The sequence below is a fragment of the Phyllobates terribilis genome, unplaced genomic scaffold (genome assembly GCF_046119375.1).
Source record: "Phyllobates terribilis strain yellow unplaced genomic scaffold, ASM4611937v1 Scaffold_2__4_contigs__length_985480577, whole genome shotgun sequence".
NCBI lineage: Eukaryota > Metazoa > Chordata > Amphibia > Anura > Dendrobatidae > Phyllobates > Phyllobates terribilis.
In genome coordinates this window covers 429,720,836-429,743,288 of record NW_027362762.1, presented here as the reverse complement: position 1 = coordinate 429,743,288, position 22,453 = coordinate 429,720,836, and the positions used below count along the sequence as shown (strand labels likewise).

General features: G+C 41.9%; 1 protein-coding gene across 1 annotated transcript in view; it reads right to left on the bottom strand.

The window, feature by feature from the left end:
• Nucleotides 1-22,453, bottom strand: part of LOC141246057 (multidrug and toxin extrusion protein 2-like) — a 431,448-nt gene that overhangs the window by 37,523 nt on the left and 371,472 nt on the right. Inside the window, exons 10-11 of the mRNA XM_073669111.1 lie at nucleotides 20,245-20,312; nucleotides 11,912-12,020 (exon numbers count right to left, since the gene is read on the bottom strand). Of these exons, the coding sequence (XP_073525212.1) occupies nucleotides 11,912-12,020; nucleotides 20,245-20,312 (177 nt within the window). The remainder of the gene's footprint in view (nucleotides 1-11,911; nucleotides 12,021-20,244; nucleotides 20,313-22,453) is intronic.

The window sequence follows — 22,453 nt, the reverse complement described above, 5'->3', positions numbered from 1 at the left end:
GCAGTATGACTCTGGATCTGTTGTTGGTGACTCTTCGACGCGTTGTTTGGCTTGGAATGAGCCTACTCAGTGAGGACAACCAAGTACACAGCATCTTGGGCTAGGCCACGTGAGGCCTCATATCTATGGACTTACGGAAGCCCTGCGTTGGAGAGATCAGCTTTCCCTAAAAGCTTCAAGACGGCGTTTCTGATTATTTGGGACTCAACCCAGCAAGGAACCTTCTACTTCAGTCTCAGGATGTACTTTTACCATCTTACATCTTAATATATACAGTAGTGTTCAAAATAATAGCAGTCCAATATGACTAACCAGATTAATCACTGTTTTTGGTATAAACAATGTCAAACAATTTACCAGTTGGTACAGTAGATTCTAAGAAACTCAGCATTCATGATCTGTATGTTTTTGAGTCTGTGTATTTGAATAATTAATTGAAAGTGGGTGTGTTCAAAATAATAGTAGTGTGGAGTTCAATTAGTGAGGTCAATCATTCTGTGAAGAAACAGGTGTGTATCAACTGGCCCTTATTTGAGGGTGAAGCCAGCACATGTTGTATATTCATTTCTCCTTGAAAGCCTGAGAAATATGGGTAGTTTGAGACATTGTTCAGAAGAACAGCATACTGTGATTAAAAAGTTGATTGGAGAGGGTAAAACTTATAAAGAAGTCCAGACAGTGATAGGCTGTTCAGCTAAAATGATCTTCAATGCTTTAAAATGGAAAGCAAAACCAGAGAGATGTGAAAGAAAACAGAAGACTACCATTCGAATGGATTGAAAAACAGCCAGAATGGCAAAGGCTCAGCCAATGATCAGCTCCAGGATGATCAAAGACAGTCTCAAGTTACTTGTGAGCCCTGTGACAGTTAGAAAATGCCTGTGTGAAGCTAATCTCTTAGTAAGAAGTCCCCGCAAAGTCTCACTGTTAAAAAAAGACGTACTGAAGCGGACACAATTAGCCAAAGAACACATCAACTGGCCTAATGAGAAATGGAGAAATATTTTGTGGATTGATGAAAGTAAAATTGTTCTTTTTGGGCCCAAGGGCCGCAGACAGTTTGTCAGATGACCCCCAAACTCTGCATTCAAGCCACAGTACACTCTGAAGACAGTGAAGCATGGTGGTGCAAGCATCGTGATATGGGCATGTTTCTCTTACTATGGCGCCGGACCTATTTTCCGCATACCAGGGATCATGGACCAGTTTGCATATATTAAAATACTTGAAGAGTTCATGTTACCTTACACTGAAGAGGATATGCCTTTGAAATTGGTGTTTCAACAAGACAACAACTCTAAACACACCAGTAAATGAGCAAAATGTTGGTTCCAGTCCAACAAAATTGAGGTTATGGAGTGGCCAGCCCAACCCCCGGACCTTAATCTGATATTGACATAAAAAATGCCGTTTCTGAGGCTAAGCCAACAAATGCCAAAAAATTGTGGGATATAGTCAAAGCATCCTGGGCTGGAATAACAGTTGACAGGTGCCAGAAATTGGTTGACTTTATGCAACATAGATGTGAAGCCTAAATATTAGGTTAATGATTCACAGGAATGCTAAATCCGCAAAAGAAAAAACTACATATTGTAAAGACAAATGCAGACACTGCTATTTTTTGAACAGCCCAATGTTCATGTTTTGTTATTCTCTATAAAGAAAAATTTATATTACACCATCTGATTTTTGTGCATGTCTGCTGATTGCTGCTGTATCCCTCATCTTGTAGCTATCAGTTGTCCACGTTTCATTTGGCGCTGCGAGCAGGGTACAGCATCGCAATGCTGAACACGACCTAGGATGGTAGCGCGGTACAGGCCACCGGGTCCGTGGGAGCACCTGTCCCAGTCACTTTCCTGCTAACTCTAAATGCTCTGAGCCTCAGCTTGCCAGCTTGGTCCATACTGAGACAACTTGCAAAATTTGACAGCGATAACATGCCAATTGAAAAATGAGCCGATCGTATGCGAAGTATATACAGACTGTACAACCTAGCTAAGGATCTGTACTCTGACGTCATGCTACACGCACTAGAGGTAGAAGCCTCTGAACCGGTGATGCAGTGTCCCGCGTCAACATGAAAGACTCTAGAAGACATTGTAGCCATATTAGAGTAGGTTTACAGAGAGAAAGGCTCAGCCACTAGTTTCCAAACACTCTTCTTTAATCAGTGTCAGCAAGAAGAAAGTATCTCCCAGTATATAAATGCTTTACAGAGAATGTTAAAATTCTGCCAAAAAATGCAAGGCTGGAGCCTCTATTTTCACTGATACTGACACCATCCTGAAAGAACAGTTTGTACTGGGACTGATCGATACATCACTGAGGCAGACATTGCGAGATCAGATATGGGCAAAAGAGATACTTCAGTTTGCCCAGGTTGCTGCAGAAGCTTTGGCTCACGAAGGTGAGGATGATATGGGCTCCAGCACTGTGCGGATGTATGACCCCAGAGGACAGGGAGTCCAGGCTGAAAATCAGCAGTCCGACTCCTTGGCTGAGATGAGGGCCGCAATCCAAGAACTGATCCGGCAAGTGGATCAGCTAAAAAGGTTTTAGACACCGTAACCCCGTCAAGTGGGGTGGTGAAAGCCGGTCCATTCGACGTATGACCCGTCTTTGGGGTGGGGAGAACTGAGACTTCCGACAAACGTCCCTTCTTATAGGTCACCAGAAAAGACCCAGGACCTTACGGCCCCAGCGCGGCCTGACCCACTCTCAAGGACAAACTCTTTGAAACCAGGACCAAACCCGAGAACACCTGAACACTCTCAACCCCGAGGACCAATATGCTGGAGGTGCCGAGAAAGAGGGCATGTCTCCCAGAACTGGCACAGCTCAGACAACGGGTGGTAGAGTGTGAGCCAGGACATTTAAATGAGGATCACCTCTAGTGGTAGGGCGCACTGGAGGGAATGCCTCATGTAGGCAAGGCCTGAAATGCCCCAAGAACTTAGTGTCCCAAAGTCCAGCGATGGATGTACTGATTGAAGACAAGACCGTGCGCGGCCTAGTGGATACAGGAGCCAAAGTCTCCACAGTGCCACTGGAGTACTTTGAGACCAATTTTGGTCACTTTATCAAAGCCGAGAGAGGAAAACTGATTAAACTGATGGCCATTAACCAGACTAAGATTCCAGTCCGTGGGATAGCCAGTCCTCAAATTAAAACTGGCCCTGATTGCTGAGGAACAGGAACCGTGGACTGTGTGTCCAAAACTCCGAGGACAGAGACAACTCCGGAGTGGAATAGCCGGAAGATCCTCGAAATAATACAGCTGGACACCAGTCAGTTCTCCACCGAACAAATTCAGCTGATAGAAGACCTGTTATGGGAGTTTCAAGCTTCTTTCTCCAGAAATGAAGATGATTTTGGATGTACAACCCGCATTGAACATGAGATTCCGACAGGAGACACACCTCTGATCCATGTGTGATATCGACAAATTCCACTTAACCTGTTCCAAGAAGTAAAATTCATGATATCACAGATTCTGAGTAGTGAAGTAATGCAAGAGAGTCAAAGTCCATGGGTCGCACCGATAGTGCTCGTCCAAAAGGAGGACGGAAGCTTGAGATTCTGTGTCGATTATCGCAAGTTGAAGAGTGTCACCGTACGAGATGCTTACCCTTTGCCTAGAGTGGAAGTGTCCTTGACGGCACTCTGACTGGACAAGTATTTCTCCACGTTAGATCTGGCAAGTGGCTAGTGGTAGGTTCCGGTGACAGAAAGAGACATGCCCAAGACAGCTTTCATTTGCCAATGTATAAAACAAAGAGGAGAAAAAGCGCACTATGTGAAGAACCAGATGAATAGGTTGTTAAGTATAGGGGGCCAAGTGGCCACTCACCTAGAGGGGTTGTGCACCCCGGCAGAACCCCGGTAAATGCCTTGTGGCTGAAGGACTGGTGCTCGCACAGTGTGCTGCAGACCGCCATCTGTCACTGATGCTTCCGCATTCCGGTTACGGACCACGTGACTGAAAGCTGGTTCTGGTGCTGCAGGTCCTCAAATGGATTGAAATGGGGAATGAGTGATCAACTGGAGACAGCTGCTCATGCCACCTACTCTCGAAGAGGGATTAGGATAGATACACAAAGTGGAAAGCCGTCTATGGAGAGCTAGGAATATGATCACCAAGGGGATAAAGTTTAGGGCTGAAGAAAAATCTTTTATTAGCCCTCTCCACAACGCGTTTAGATAGCTGTACTATCTTCATCAGGTGGTACAGGGGTTTGAACAGGGAAAAACATTTATAGGGAAGGTATGACAATGATTAGTTACCAAACTAATTGGTTAATCATAGACTCTAAACACCCTTCGTGTGCCAGTGTATAAGTACTTCTCATATCTATACATAGACAACTAGCACCTAAATTCACAGAGCAAGGGAATATAGGACATAAAAACAATAAAAAACAATGATCCATATTACTGAAGAATATTAATAATCACAATAGAAAGATAAAAAATGCAATATTAAATATGCAATGATGATGTAGATATAAAAGGGGGGGATTGGTGGGGATCACCCACAAGCTCAAAGATGGCCACTAATAGCTGACCACATTCTCAATGGCCAAATTTAGACCTTCAGGGGCCAGTGTACCCAGTTTAAAAATCAAATCCAGCAACTTTCCTTATTAATTAACTAGCCAACCGATCTGGAACAGTGTCTATTACATGGTCAATGATAGTGAGCATTATAAATTTTGGATCTTTTTGGTGGACAATACTAAAGTGTTTAGATACACTATGTAATTGATACCTTATTCGTATATTATGTCTATGTTTATTAAGGCGTGCATGCATAGTTTGTATCGTGCGGCCCACATATTGGAGGCCGCACGTACATTCCAGTGAGTAAATTACATGTGTTGATTGACAATTCAGGTCATGTTTAATAGAAAAAATTTCACCTGTAGTTTGTGATGAAATAAATTTTTGAACACCATTTTGAATGGTTTTGCAACACAAACATTTTGGCGTATTACAAGAGTGGCAGCCCAAATGGGAGTTATCATATGATTTCTGCATTTTTTTACTTCAAAGAAGTGTTACTTGGTGCAATTAAACTTTGCAGGTTTTTATTTTCTATAAATAATTCTTGGTCTATTAGGTACGCATTGCCCTAAAATTGGATCCTCCTTCAAAATAATCCAAAATTTATTTAGAAGGTTCTAAACGGTGACTCTGGATTGACTAAACGTGGTAACCATACTCCATTTAGCCAAATCAGAGACCGCCTTGCTTTTGCCAGTGGATGATTCAATTTTGTCAGTACAGACATCCTGAGTAAGAACTCTTGTACTAGAGAAAGCATCATTTAGTAGTTTTTTCGGTAACCTTTTTGTATGAACCGTTTCCTCAGTATTTTTGATTCCACTAAAAATTTGGAATCTCTAGTGCAGTTTTTTCGAACTCTCCAATATTGGCCGTAGAGGACATTGGTGATCTATTTTGGAAGATATCCACTGTCAAACCTCAAATAGCTGTTTACATCCACCGGTTTGAAGAAGGTTAATGTGAACAATCTTCCCATGTTATCAAACTGTACCATCAAGTCCAAAAATTGGAAATGGTTGCTGTAAAAGATTGACCCCAAGAATTGGAATTTAGCTCATCAACAAATTTGAGTGCACTCTCATTTTTTCCCCTCCACAGGAAAAAAAGGTCATCTATATAACGGCGATAGAAAACCACGGCTAGTTTAATTAATAAGGAAAGTTTCTGGATTTTTAAACTGGGTACACTGGCCCCTGAAGGTCTAAATTTGGCCATTGAGAATCTGGTCAGCTATTAGTGGCCATCTTTGAGCTTGTGGGTGATCCCACCCCCTCCCCCCTCCTTTTTTATCTACATCATTTTTATTTTTATTTTTTATGTCATATTTCGTCATTGCATATTTAATATTGCATTTTTTATCTTTTATATTGTGATTATTAAAATTCTTCAGTAATATGGATCATAATATTTTATTGTTTTTATGTCCTATATTCCCTTGCTCTGTGAATTTATGTGCTAGTTGTCTATGTATAGATATGAGAAGTACTTATACACTTAGCGTCTATGATTAACCAATTAGTTTGGTAACCAATCATTGTCATACCTTCCCTATAAATGTTTTTCCCTGTCCAAACCCCTGTACCACCTGATGGAGATAGTACAGCTATCGGAACGTGTTGTGGAGAGGGCTAATAAAAGATTTTTCTTCAGCCCTAAACATTGTCCCCTTGGTGATCATATTCCTAGCGCTCCAAGACCGCTTTCCACTTTGTGTATCTATTCATTTGCCAATGGGCCTGTATGAGTTCAATAGAATGCCTTTCGGACTCATCAATGCACCTGGGACATTTCAGCGGTTAAGGAAGCACTGTTTTGGTGAGCTGAATTTTGAATCCATCTTGATCTATCTGGACGACATCATCGTTCATGCACCCACCTTTGAGCAACATCTAGCAAGACTACGACAAGTGCTGACCCACCTACAGGCCCACGCATAGTCTCAAGTCAAAGCCCCGAAAGTGTCACGTGTCAAACAGAAATCGACTTTCTAGGGCATGTTGTGTCTTCGGGTGCACTCTGCCCAGCTGGAAGCAAAGTGGAAGCTGTAAGGAACTGGCCACCATCACGGACCCTTTGAGAGCTGCGAGCCTTCCTGGGAATACCTGGATATTATTGACATTTCATCTCAAACTCCACTAACATAGCCAAGCCTCTTCACATGTTACTGTGGGGGACCGCAAAATGCTCAAAGAATCAGCCCATTGTTTGGGGACTCTCACAAAAATGAGCCCTGGATCAGCTAAAAGAAGCCTTGACCAATGCCCCAGTGTTGGCATATGCAATATGATTGTCCATCCATTCTATTTACGGATGGAAGTATTCATGGATTGGGAGCGGCACTGGCCCAGGAGTTGGTGGTCCAGCAAGGAGTAATAGGGTACAGCAGTCGGTCCTTGAGAGACTCCGAACGAAACCCAGATAACTAAGGTCCCTTTAAGCTGGAGCAGTTGGCGCTTGTCTGGTCCATGACCAAGAAGTTCACCGAATACCTCACTGGAGCACAGGTCTTGGTTTGGACTGACAAAATGCGAAGCTGGGGGCCCTGGAACAGAGGTGGTTTGCCCAAATGGCGAAGTTTAATTAATCCATCAAGTACCATTCGGGCAAAGAAAATGATAATGCTGAAACTTTGTCTTGAGCCACCCTTCCCATTTCCTCTGTAGAGGTGGATGAAGAAAAAGAGACAGATATACCGGACTTGGGTCCAGCGAATTCCATACCCTCCCTAGCCAAGACTAATGGATTAACAGCAGGCCTGCTGTGGTTGCTCAGCAGGACACCATCCTAATGGGTCCAGACCCAGTATGATGACCCTGTAATCCAAATGATCAAGGGCTGGCTACTAGAAGGGAAATGGCCCTCAGTGATGGCTCAGGCCGAACTATCCTCAGATGGCTGGAAGATTCTGCATTAGTGGGAAAGACTCCATATTAAAGATGGCCTAATGTACCGAACAGTGTGCTTGTCGTCAGAGAGAGAAAAGAAGTGGCAAGTCGTGATCTCTAGCAGCCTAGCTCAGAGTGTGGCTAAGGACATGAGAAAAGTGCCCATTTCAGTCCAGAGAAAACTTAGAAATGGATTCAATGAATCGTGTACTGTCCTCAGCTGGAGCATATCATTAGAGAAATCTGCTAGTAATGCAGAGCTTGCGAGCTGGCGAAGACACCAGAGAAGAGGACTGGAGACTCAAGTCATCCAGTCAACTGCACCCCTGGAGATCTTGATGATCGATTATCTACTAGTCGGGCTTTCCACAGGAGGACTACAGTACTTTTTAGTACTACTGACAGATCACGTTTCAAAGTTTGCTTTGGCTGTACCGAACCATGACCAAACTGCATAGACGGCGGCTAGGGTCGTGCGTAGATACTTCATTCAGGCGTACGGATGTCCAAGGACGATTCATTCTGACCAAGTAGCACGCTTTCAAGGAAGAGTCATGGAAAATGTCACAGGTGTGTCAGATGTAACAGACTGTCACTCTGCATCTGGCGGCAGAAGGTCACTGCATTTGGCATTGCAGACGTGTTGTTAATCCTTCTGACATTTGGATCCAGTGGCAACCTCCCTGCTGCTCTGATTGTCACACCCTAGTCTGGGTATTTATAAACTCTCAGGGAGTCGCCGGTGATATTCTCATTTTCCCTTGTGAAGGCTTGGAGCTATAGCAGTCAGCTAGCTTGCTCTCTGGTGCCCTTGGAGGACGTTTGGTGTTATCTCTCTGGTGACTGCTCAAGCTAAGTTTTTCACCCCATTTGTTTGCCTCCCTTGTTGTCTTTAGTTTATAGTGGGGACTGACCAGTGCTCACCCTCCCCCATCTAAGGAATAGCTCTAGGGATACACAGGGCTTAGGTTTCCTGCTCGGCGATTGGTGTAGAACCAATATAGGGACTGTATGGTAGGCAGGGTGTTATTAGATCAGCCTAGGGGTCTCCACTCCCCCTTACCCTAGTGTCTGGGCTTCCTTCCCCTCATCTCTTTGTGTTGCACTTTGTCTTTCCCACACTGTGAGTGACAGAAAAGCTCTATGAGATCTATGGGATTCAGAAGTCCCGAACAACACCATGTCACCCGGGAAATGGCACCTGTGAGTGATCTAATTGAACACTGCTGCAGATGTTTTGAACCCTAGAGGGAGACAAAAAATTGTGGTGGCTGGATTATTTGCCTGAACTGCACTGGGCTTACAATAACCAAGTGCATAGCACTACTGGTTACGCTCCCTACATATTACTATTTGGACAGTCGGGAAGAGAAGTGTCCGATCTTAACTTGAGTATTCCAACCGAAGAAAAACACTGCACTCCAGACTCATGGGTGCAGAAGCACTGAATCAGACTAAAAACTATTCACCAGTTGGTAAGAGACAAGCAACAAAATCAGTTAATCTGAGACTATGGTTCAGTCCAAATTGAACTTTTCACAACTGGGACAGAGTGCTGGTCCATGTAGACTACCATAGAAAAGTTGGATGTTCGTTGGAAGGCGGAACCCTACAAGATGTTGAAGCAGGTAATTCCGAATGGACCAGTGTACAATGTGAAGCGAGAAGATGTATCTAGTCCGGTACACTGACTATATCAGAACATGCTGTCGTTTCATTGACCCCCCCCCCCCCACACACCCAGCCGAGACAACCTCGGCCTGAATCCAGCAGAAACAACAGACCCCTAGTGGAAGATTGTGACGATGATGAATGGTGGACTGTACCGTTCACACAGAGCTTAACAGACAGTACAGCACTGGCACCCGAACTAGAGCTAGAGCCACGACTACAGAGGGAAACAGAAGGCCCTATAGAGTCCTTGGACCCTGCTGGCTTGCGTAGGTCAGTGCATCCCACAGATAGCGTCCCTCCACAAAGGTACCTTCGAAATGACTTTGAGTGGGGCCAGATTTCAGTTGGTGCTATTTTTGCCGAGACGTCAAAATGTTAGTGGAGTGGAATGTAAGGGTTAATCACAGTTTACTGTATTGTTGGATATTTGTGATGTAATATATGTTCTAGTCAGTAGAGGGCAGCAGCGCAAGACCTGAGTTAGAGCACAGGGATTTTTGCAGTTGGTGAGTGGTTTTAGAGAGGCAAAGAAGAGACTGGAGGGAAGTGGAGGTGCGGATCCTTGGGGAAAGTCTGGACAGAGCAGTGCGACTCTGGATCTGTTGTTGGCGACTCTTTGACGCGTCGTTCAGCTTGACATGAGCCGACTCGGTGAGGGCAACCAAGTACACAGCATCTTGGGCAAGGCCACATAAGGCCCCATCTCTGAGGACTTAGGGAAGCCCTGCTTTGGAGAGATCAGCTTTCCCTAAAAGCTTCAAGACGGCGTTTCTGATTATTTGAGACTCAGCCCAGCAAAGGAAACTTCTATTTCGCTCTCAGGAGATACTGGTACCATCTTACATCTGAATATATATGCGTATATATAAATAGCCTTATAGAGATCTAGTTAGGAGAAAAGACCTCTTCTGTAAGAGACATTTTGAAGCACTGGCACAACACTCTTGTTTTATTGATTTATGCATAGAAAGAGTTTATTGCGTTGTATTTTGCTTGCATTTAACTGTTAATTCTGTTTAACTCTACCTGTGTAAACCCTTAGTCGATGTTATTGAGAAGACTGCTGTCATTGTATTTGTTACTTATACACTATTTACCTACCTTCCATTCCTTTGTTTTTATAAACTGGTTAGTATATATTTATATTATATGATCTTTGTGCGTCTACTGACTGCTGCTGTACCCCTCATCCTGTGGCCGTCCATCGTCCACATTTCAGTCCAGAACACATATCTTACTTTAATAGGCCACTGCCTTTAGGGTGTGTAGTGCCCTGAGGGCTCGGTTGCTACAGGGGTATTGCACCTCAACCAGAGGTGTGATATTCCACTCCCGGGTAAGGATGGAGTGTGGACCAGGGCTCAGTTAGCTGCACACACACACCCCATTTCCAGGGGACAGCTCGACAGTGCTCCCAGCTGCGGGCACAACTGACCATGTCCCTGTCTGGAGTGGGGAGGGGGGAGAGAACCCAGTGGTGTAGGAGCAGAAAGGGGGCGGTTTCTGGGAGCACAGGAAGGAGCTCATTGGGTGCAGGTCACCTGGTCTCAGACACAGAGAAGTAGATAAAAGGTGGGAGCCATCTTAAGTCAAGAGAGAGAGGAGTAGTTCAGTCAGAGCAGAATGGAGAGAGAGCTGACAGGGAGCAGCGGCTCAGGCTGAGCTCAGCTCCACGAGGCAGGCCTAGAGAGAAGGCCGGGGCCGGAGAGGAGAAGAGGAGAAGGAGAAGGAAGGAAGGAGAAGAGACAGAGGAGTGGAAGGGCTCCAGAAACAAGAAGGCAGAAGGGACCCTAAGAGTGCAGAAAGGCCAGCAACCGTTGCATACCCCATTATACTGGGTGGAAGGGTCAGGCTGTGGAAAGGTACCGGATCCCTAAGTTGGTGGAGGCGAATCTACCCTCAGCCAAGAACCGGAGGTTGTGACCGTTTATTGGTGCGACCCCCCGCTAAACCTACTAGGAAGGCACCATATAGAATAGCGGGAAGTGAAGGCCAACGCTTACCCGACACGGTCCGCGGTAGCCGGACAGAAGTCAGGACACTGGTGGGGCACGAGAGGCCAGAGAAAGGACAGAAGGGGGTCCTGTGCCATACTCCTGAATTGCCTGGGGGTTGACCGAGCTCCTCACCTGGTGGACGCAGCACGGCTCGGGCAGTCCTTGCTGACAGAAGTGACTTGGATAACAACTGTGAGTAAAAGACCATGGGCTGCATCATTGGACTCTGTGTGATTTCTGCTGCGCCTGCATCATCACCCCCAGCATCCACTTACACTGCCCTGAGGCTACACTCTTCCCGTGGGGAGTTATCCTACCCCTGTGCTGCACACTAACACCAGCCTCAGCGGTCTGCCTCGCAGCGGCAGTTATCTCTGACCGAAATCCACGGGTGGCGTAGTCGGACATTCACAAATCTATAAATAGACTGCCACAACAGTGGTCTGACCACCCTGAGCCACGGGACCGGGTTGCCACTACTACCCCCATCAGCACCGTACACTAGAAGGCCCGGTTCCGGGTACCCCACGGCCCAGGGGGCGAGTCAGGTGTACTGTTGCCATGAAGGAGTGTACTCCTTAAAAACAATGTTTAAGTAGATGTAGTATGTATCAAACTAAAAGCATGCATGTGATTGTTTTCACATGCTTAATCATCATGAGAAAATAAGATATATAATGCCCCATAGTATTACATAGGGATGAATGCTATCTGATAAAATATCGGATAGTACTCGGCCGTGTTATATGGCAGTGTGAGCGTACCCTAAAATCAATAGTTTCTTACCTCCAATACATAGTACAACTTTACTGGATTTTTTAGCTTGCTCAACTTTTCCTGCTCCTAATGCATTTCCCACTCTGACAATTGCAGCTGTACCCAAGCCAAATGGAAACTGTAAGAAAAAGCAATATAATGAAGATATTGTCACAATTGTAATAAGATAGTGGATAAAAGTATAGTAGACTTAAAGAACCACTCCTGCATCATGTGACCGCAGCTCGTTCTTACTAGATCACACCATTGACCATTACTTCCACTCTTAATGTAAGTCTATGAGAGCCTTGTTCTGAGTCTCCTAGACTTACATGGAGAAAGTAACCTCCGGTCCATTCAGAAGACACTGTGTGGACCAGCAGGTCCCAGTTGTGGTCACACGATGGACCGAAGCAGCATCGAAAACAGTGGAATACAGCAATGGGTAAATATTTTAATGTGCACATTTTATACACATTAGTGTTCCTTTAATCATATTTAAAATAAGTACAAACTGCATACATTATTAAAGAAGATGTTTCCTAAAAAATTTTTATATCTCAACAAAATGTATTAATACTTACCAATCACCGGTTTACAGTGCTGCTCCAGTCCTCTTCTAACCCACGTCACCTGAAACAGACTAATAGGCTCACACAGGGGTTTTTGTGTGAACCAGTAGCTGCTTTCGCAATGTAAGTCTAAGGATCCTCTGAGCTTCCATAGGTTTACATTGATGGAAGTAGCACCATCCCACACAATGGTCCATGTGTGATCTGGGAAAGCTGAAGAGCAGCTGAGTGGGATTGGATCGGCTCTGGAAACCAGAGAAGAAAGCAATTGATAAGTGTATTAATACACTTATACATCGTTACATAAAGGGATTATGAACTAAAAATTTTAAGAGGACTTCTTCTTTAATTGGATCTATTAGACCTGAAGAGGCTGGTATAATACTATTAAAACTCAGAATAGCTACACTACAGACCAAAAGTTTGGACACACCTTCTCATTTAAAGATTTTTCTGTATTTTCATGACTATGAAAATTGTACATTCACACTGAAGGCGTCAAAACTATGAATTAACATATGTGGAATTATATACTTAACAAAAAAGTGTGAAACAACTGAAAATATGTCTTATATTCTAGGTTCTTCAAAGTAGCCACCTTTTGCTTTGATGACTGCTTTGCACACTCTTGGCATTCTCTTGATGAGCTTCAAGAGGTAGTCACCGGAAATGGTCTTCCAACAATCTTGAAGGAGTTCCCAGAGATGCTTAGCACTTGTTGGCCCTTTTGCCTTCACTCTGCGGTCCAGCTCACCCCAAACCATCTCGATTGGGTTCAGGTCTGGTGACTGTGGAGGTCAGGTCATCTGGCGTAGCACCCCATCACTCTCCTTCTTGGTCAAATAACCCTTACACAGCCTGGAGGTGTGTTTGGGGTCATTGTCCTGTTGAAAAATAAATGATGGTCCAACTAAACGCAAACCGGATGGAATAGCATGCCGCTGCAAGATGCTGTGGTAGCCATGCTGGTTCAGTATGCCTTCAATTTTGAATAAATCCCCAACAGTGTCACCAGCAAAGCACCCCCACACCATCACACCTCCTCCTCCATGCTTCACGGTGGGAACCAGGCATGTAGAGTCCATCCGTTCACCTTTTCTGCGTCGCACAAAGACACGGTGGTGGGAACCAAATATCTCAAATTTGGACTCATCAGACCAAAGCACAGATTTCCACTGGTCTAATGTCCATTCCTTGTGTTCTTTAGCCCAAACTTGTCTCTTCTGCTTGTTTCCTATCCTTAGCAGTGGTTTCCTATCAGCTATTTTACCATGAAGGCCTGCTGCACAAAGTTTCCTCTTAACTGTTGTTGTAGAGATGTGTCTGCTGCTAGAACTCTATGTGGCATTGACCTGGTCTCTAATCTGAGCTGCTGTTAACCTGCGATTTCTGAGACTGGGGACTCAGATAAACTTATCCTCAGAAGCAGAGGTGACTCTTGGTCGTCCTTTCCTGGGGCGGTCCTCATGTGAGCCAGTTTCTTTGTAGCGCTTGATGGTTTTTGCAACTGCACTTGGGGACACTTTCAAAGTTTGCCCAATTTTTCGGACTGACTGACCTTCATTTCTTAAAGTAATGATGGCCACTCGTTTTTCTTTACTTAGCTGCTTTTTTCTTGCCATAGTACAAATTCTAACAGTGTATTCAGTAGGACTATCAGTTGTGTATCCACCTGACTTCTGCACAACACAACTGATGGTCCCAACCCCATTTATAAGGAAAGAAATCCCACTTATTAAACCTGACAGGGCACACCTGTGAAGTGAAAACCATTTCCAGTGACTACCTCTTGAAGCTCATCAACAGAATGCCAAGAGTGTGCAAAGCAGTCATGAAAGCAAAAGGTGGCTACTTTGAAGAACCTAGGATATAAGACATATTTTCAGTTGTTTCACACTTTTTTGTTAAGTATATAATTCCACATGTGTTAATTCATAGTTTTGATGCCTTCAGTGTGAATGTACAATTTTCAAAGTCATGAAAATACAGAAAAATCTTTAAATGAGAAGGTGTGTCCAAACTTTTGGTCTGTACTGTATATAATCGGTTTTAAAATGTTTTCATCATTTACATAATTTATTGCCAATCTAGTGCTCCTCCTAAAAGCTGAAATCTCACACTGCCCAGTATAAGCTGCATTTGTCAGGGTGGGCGAGCAGAGATTAAATACATTTGGATTCATGAACTCTCTCATTCTTTAGCTCAACCCAAAAAATATTCAAAACTACAACTTGTCCTGCAAAAAACAAGCCCTCATATGTTTATGTAGACGGAAAATGTAAAAAAGTTATGGCTTTTGAAAGAAGGCTAGGAAACAACAAAAGCGCAAAAACAAAAAATTCCCTGGTCTTTAAAGGGTTAGATACCCTTTATAACCTTGTGACTGTATATCAGCACAATGTAAGATGGCATTCATGGCATATTGTCATATTTTGTTTAATAAAGTGCTTTATTTACTTCAGTATTAAGTTGTGTATCTGTCATTTAGGTTTATTCCATATTTAGGGTTACACAACACTTTGATTATCGTTCACTATGTACTAATTCATTTCCTGTGTTTTCACAGAGGTATTGATTTATCCATACATGAATCTGGGTACTAAAGAAGCCATCTGTCATTCCCAGGCACTTATTGCTTTTAAGGGGAAAACCACACAGGTGGATAACAGTGATCAAAAGAAAATATTTGAACTAAAAAGGGACTTAAAGCATCTGTTTCACCGAAAAAATTAAGACATGAAGGAATAAAACGACTTTAGAAAATTATGTTGAAGAAAAGCTCATCCCACGTGGCCTTCAGGTCCAAGTATTTCCTTCATATGGTAAGGATGACGTACATTTTACTTCACAATGGAAAGACATTTGCAATAATTGAGAAATTATCTGAGAAATTTCTATTTCTTATCATTAAAAAGAATGGTTCAACCCTCAATGAAATTGACTCCGGAAATTAATAAACTACAGGCACAATTTAAAGCTATTGTCACTCAAAATGATTTATTTATTTATTTAACAAAGAAATGGAAAAGTATTTCTTAGTTTGGGAAAAACAGATTCAGAACACGAAAGCAAATAAATATCAATAGGATTGTAGCAATAACAAGGTGGATAAATGGCAATCCTCTGTACAGCAGAGTACACAGAACTCATTGTTCTCTTCAGTAGCCTCAACAGATACTGAACCAAGTGAGACAGTGTTTTCTCAGGAGACATATGAAACTGGACTAAGGCCTGGGCAAAGAAAATATGATTTCAGAAGAAATACCTTCAGAGATAGAAACCATAATGAAGGAAACGCAGCTACATCTACTTCCAAGGTAATTAATCTTTCAAACAAAATCCTTACACAACTTCAAATCCACGTTCTCAACAAAGGCTTGTCCTTCTTACCAACATGTAAATTTGACTATTTCACGGCTTACATTTTTTTGCCCATAAATTAATCGTCAAAAAAATATTTTCTAAACCAATTGATGACATTATTTTTCTAACCTTAGAAGAACAGGAAGCGGTGAATACTCTACAAAGCCTGTTGGACGAACAAATTCAAACAAAACCAGGTAGGTTACCTTAAAGCATTACTCTTCCATCTCAACGATTTCCCTCTATCTTTATGTACCCAAATATTGAGCTATTTGTGCAATTGGTAAGTGAGGAATTTAAGAAAATTCCAAAAACATTGCATATGATAATCTCAATAGGGAAGAGAGAAATGCCCTTGAGGAATTGAAACAAATGGATGATATAAAAATTAAAGCATCAGATAAAGGGGGCAACGTGGTGTTGTGGCCAATGCCTCTTTATGAGAAGGAGGCAAAACGCCATTTGGACGAACCACCGATGTACAAGAAACTCACTTTTAACCCTCTTTCTAAATTTCAGGATCAACTACAAACCATTCTGCAAAATGCTGTATCTACAGGAGTCATTAAAACAAAAAAGGGAATGCCTATTCTACAAAAATCCAAGGGTTGCAACGTTTTATCTATTACCAAAGGTCCACAAGGATATCGTTAGTCCACCTGGAAGACCTATTGAGTCAGGTATTGCAATGTATGTGTGACTAAGGTAATAAAGGGAATGGAGGGACTAGAATACCCAGAGAGGTTGTCAAAATTAGGCCTATTTACATTGGAAAAGAGAAGGCTTAGGGGAGACCTCATAAACATGTATAAATACATCAGGGGGCAGTACAGAGATCTCTCCCATGACCTGTTTATACCAAGGATGGTGACAAAGACGAGGGGGCACACTATGCGTCTGGAGGAAAGGAGGTTCCTGCACCATCATAGAAGGGGATTCTTTACGGTCAGAGCCGTGAGACTCTGGAACTCTCTGGGAGAGGAAGTGGTGATGTCCAACTCACTTAATGAGTTCAAGAGAGGCCTGGACGCCTTTCTTGAGAACAATAAAATTACATCTTATGCTTAGTTAATTAATCCAGGGATTTAATTTGACTGCCAGATTGGTGTCGGGAAGTGAATTTTTCCTCAATGATGTAAATTGGCCTATGCCGCATGTTTTTTTGTTGCCTTTCCCTGGATCAATGCTGCGGAATAGCTGCAGTGCACAAGAAATAGGCTGAACTGGATGGACGCTTGTCTTTTTTCGGCCTTATAAACTATGTAACTATGTAACTGATTTGTAGGTTTATTGAGCACATTCTCAGACCCTTGGTAGAGACTTTAACTTCCTATTTGAAACATACTGCAAATATCCTCAAAAAATTGATGTGTCGAAGTTGAGAAAGATACTACGTTAGTAGTTTGTGACGTGGAACCACTCTACACGTCTATTAACCATAACAATTGGATTAGAGAAACTAAGTTTTTCTTAGAAATATCCAATCTTGATACAGCTTTGATTGGCCTGGTTCTTGAACTCCTGCAGTTTGCAATGACTCACAATTTCTTTTTGCTTAGGGGGTTCTTCTTCCTGCAGTTCTAGGGCACAGCTATGGGAGCATCCTGTGCGCCCTTATATGCCAATCTGTTCCAGGGGCGTCTTTTTATCAGATTCAATACCCCATACCCCATACTGATAAAGTTTTATCCTGGAATCGTTACATCGACAATATTTTCTTTTTGTGGCATGGTTCAAGTGAAGAGTTGGCAAGCTTTATGCAGTCATTAAACAGGAACACTCGATGTCTTATTCAATATTAATGACTCTGGCTCAATTCAAACTGATGTACATAGGAAACCAACTGCTGCCAACACCCTGTTACAAGTGGAGTCATCCCATCCAAGAAATTTAATTAAAAGCATTCCTACATTTCAATTTCTCTGAATGCGGAGAATTTATTCAAATAATAGTAACTTTGAAAGACAAGCTAGCATTGTTAGGCAACGATTCTTGAAGAGAGGATAATGTTATAAAACGAGGTTACCGAAGAGCTAAATTCTTTAAAAGGACAGCTCTTCTTTACCAGTCAAAAAGAAGCAAGGAAAAGGATATAGATATATTCATTTCTACTTACAATTTGAGAAACGGAGAGATGTGGACAGCTCTTAATAAATATTGGAGCATTCTTAAACTAGATTTCTCTCTCTCTAATCACATCACCAGAAATCCTGCCTTTACTTATCGACGGTCCTGCTCCTGTAACCTGAAAGTTATGCTTGTCAAAAGCAACCTTGAGAAACCAAAGCAAAAAACCATCTTTGACTCTAAGAGACCTCACTGGGGCTGTCGACGTTGTGGATCCTGTGTAGCGTGTCCAAATGTAGTCAAAATGGACTGTTTTACCAATTCATCTAATTCCAAAGACTTCAAAATTACCCACGAGATAACTTGAAGAACAGTTGGAGTTATCTATATGGCAAATTGCCCTTGTAACAAATCATATGTGGATCTAACAACATGTGAATTATGGAGAAGAGTGAGGGAACATGTCCTTGATATTAAAGCAGCCGAAGAAATTACAGATACCGCAGAATTAAAAACTTTACCTCAACATTTCAAAAAATACCAGAATTGTGATGCATCCAAATTGAAGGTAAGAGGAATTGACAAGATTTATCTTGATGAGAGAGGTGGGGATAGGAAAAAATATCTGGCCCAAAAAGAAATCAAATGGATTGCCACTTTAGACACCATGTCGCCAAAAGGTCTCAATGAGACGCTTAGTTTTGTCCCGTTTTTATAATATTCATTATTTGCTGATCACTGTGTATTTTATACGGTTTATTTTGTTTTAATTTTTTTCTTTGCCTCTTTTTTGGATATTTTGCCAGCGAGGAACTTGTTTTCACTTTCCGGAGTTATGTTCATCATACTTATCTGAATAAGTACCAGTGACTGGCTGCTGTATATTAATGCTAGAGTTTCTTTGATATACATGTTTTAAATCAGTGGTTCCTCTCGATCCTTATATTTTTAATACTGTCTTTAATTAATTGTAGACACAATTTTTACTGTTCATGTATGCATTGTAGCACTTTCATTAATATATGGAGAGTATGATTAATTGCTATTGACTTTGTGTCATTCACTCCTAGTTCACATTCATATACAAGTATATTCATGACTCAGTTTTTCTTTCTTTTTTCTTTTCTCTTATTTACACTTTTTCACATTTAATTTTTCCCCCCATTGTTTATTCATAATGGGTCACTCACGTTCATTCATTCACCTTTCACTTTCTACTTAACGTTTCAGCACATGAGGCGCCTTGTCTATCTATTACACTGAGCTCAGCCCGGCTGTTATATAACCCTTGCAACCTGGGGCGCACTCACCGTCATTTTCTTTTGCGTTCTTACCTGGAACGCATGCCGCCGTCACTTCCACCCTACTGATGCCCTCCAGCGAGTCGCATCACGAGGACTGGATGTGACGTCGACATGTCATGTATGACGATCCCTCCCTCTGTTACGAGCTTATCGCGGCTTGCTATATCACACTTTGCACCCTTATTGGCTGACTCTGGCTTAAGTACCCACTTAAGCCTTAGTGTTCCTTGTCCCTAGTCAAAGCCCAGACAGTGAAACAAGCGTTGGGAGCGAAAGCATGTGTGTGGATTCTGCTCATGCCGATATATTAATTTTTCTGGCTATATGCACTTGCACTTTACTCTCTACTGGTTGCATCTACTTCCTTAATTCCTTATTGTACATATCATTTACTTGTGCTTGTTCTCATAGGTCAGGTTATTTCCTTATCATGCACTGTCACTTTATTTGTTACTGAACTTACCTTGAAATAGGCTGCACTTATACTTATAAAGTTTTTAGTGACCATCTAACACAGTTTCCTATTATATTTAGTCAATTTCATACTTGGCTTCTACTCTGTTTACTTTATGGTTGTCTTCTGGATGGATTTACCCATTGACTGTTGCAATCATGTTTTTACTCGATGTTATTTAAATGATTCAGGTGACCTCTGCCAGATACCACACCCCCTGCATTTTTTCCACCTATGGGGTTCTGCCTCTGTTTCTCTGCTTTTTAGTCATATTTTGTTTAATAAAATGTTTGATTTACTTCAGTATTTAGTTGTGTATCTGTTTTTTTGGTTTATTCCATATTGAGGGTTACACAACACTTTATCGTTCGCTATGTACTAATTCATGGAAGTCTCTAGCTTTCCTATGGTACAGCAGGCATAGATTCCATAAAACAATTTGTTCTTTCTTTAACTGCAGGGGAGGTATAGTTTGAGTAAATTATGATTTACTCTACACGGTTATGGGTTATCTACACATCATAACTGGAGAAATTTCAATGACAAGTTCCATTATATTCTGTATAGCTTATTGAATTGAATATCAAAGGATGAGTAACTTACCATTACTGCTACTGTTATAAGCTGCATCATTGCAGCCTGACCTCCAAGTTGCACCACACTGATAAGACCTAAAACAAAATATATATTTTTCATAGTGGTGAACATTGAAAGAAACTTTCTAATCTGAAATGTCCTTGACTGGAAAATCTCCAAAGATACCTTAGCATACCTCTTGAACTACACCATCTCTGTAGGATACATGCTACAAAACTGCTTTTACATATCTTAACCCCTTCACTCCTGAGCCTGTTTTCACCTTCATGACCAAGCCAAATTTACGAGGTAATAACTCTTGAACGCTTCAAAGGATCCCACTGATTCTGAGATTTTTTTTATGACATATTGCACTTCATGATAGTGGTAAAATTTCTTTGATATGACTGACGTTTTTTAATTGTGAAGAAATCGGAAATTTGGCGAAAATGTTGAAAATTTTGAAATATTCAAACTTTGAATTTTTATGCCCTAAATCAGAGTTATGTGATACAAAATAGTTAATAACATTTCTCACATGTCTACTTTACATCAGCACAATTTTGGAACCAATTTCTTTTTTGTTAGGAAGTTATAAAAGTTAAAAGTTGACCAGCAATTTCTAATTTTTCCAACAAAATTTACAAAACCATTTTTTTAGGGACCACATCACATTTGAAGTGTGTTTGAGGGGTCTATATGACAGAAAATAGCCAAAGGTTACACCATTCTAAAAACTGCACCCCTCAAGGTGCTCAAAAACACATTCAAGAAGTTTATTAACCTTTCAGGTGCTTCACAGGAATTTTTGGAATGTGGAAGAAAACAATGAGCATTTAACTTTTTTTCACAAAAATTTAAATTTAGACCCAATTTTTTTATTTTTATAAGAGTAAAAGGAAAAAATGGATGCCAAAATTTGTTGTGCAATTTCTTCTGAGCACGCAAATACCCCACATGTGGGTGAAAACCACTGTTTTGGCGCACGGCAGACCTCGGAAGGGAAGGAGCAGAATTTGACTTTTGAATCTAAAATTTGCTGGAATAATTAGCGGATGCTGTGTCACGTTTTGAAAGCCCCAGATGTGCCTAAATTGTGGAAAACGCCCACAAGTGACCCCATTTTGGAAACTAGACCCCTCAAGGAATTTATCTAGATGTGTGGTGAGCACCTTGAACCCACAGTTGCTTCACATAATTTTACAACATTTATCTGTGAAAATGAAAAAAATATATTTTTCCCACAAAAATATTTTAGCCCCACATTTTTTTAATTTTCACAAGCATAGCAAGAGAAAATTTTGTTATGCAATTTCTCCTGAGTACACAGATACCCCATATGTGGTTGAAAACTACTTTTGAGGCACAGTGCAAAGCTCAGAAGGGAAGTAGCACCATACTGGCGTTTAGATTTTGCTTGACTGGTTTGACGGTGCCATGTCACATTGGCAGAGCCCCTGAGGTGCCTTAACAGCAGAATCCCCCAAAGTGACTCCATTTTACAAACTACACCTCTCATTGAAATAATCTAGGGGTGCAGTGACCATATTGACACCACTGGTGGGTCACAGTATTTTATACCATTGGGCAGTGAAGAAAAAATAATTACATTTTTACCATCAAAATTTTGTTTTCGCCCCACATTTTACATTTTCACACTGGGAAATTGGTAAAAATGGTACCAAAATTTATTCCACAATTTTTTCTGAATATAGAAATACCCCATATGTAACAGTACAGTACTGCCTAGTCATATAGCGAGACTCGGAAGGGATGGAGCACTTTTTGCCTCTTGGAATGCAGATTTTCCTAGAATAGTTCGCAGACTCCATATACAGAGCCCCTAAGTGGTAGAAGAGCATGTGACCCCATTTTGGAAATTCTAACCCTTTGGGAATTTATCTACAGGTGTAGTGACGATTTTAACTCCATGTTTTCCAGAAACAAGCAGCAGTGGATGTTGCTGAGTGAAAATTACAAACTGTCGTTGTAGTGACCAGTACGTTGTAGTGACTAGTATATTGTAGTGACCAGTACATTGTGCCCAGCTCATGCTTCTGGAGACATGCATCCGTAAATTAGGCAAGCTCTTATCGCTACAGAAATGCCAAACATGTGGACGCTAACTGCGCTTTAGCCACACTGGGGCTTAGGAGGAAGGGGGCATTTGGATTTGGGAGTGCAGAATTTGCTGAATTTGGTTTGGGGTGCGAGGAGCCATTTCACTTTTCCAGAG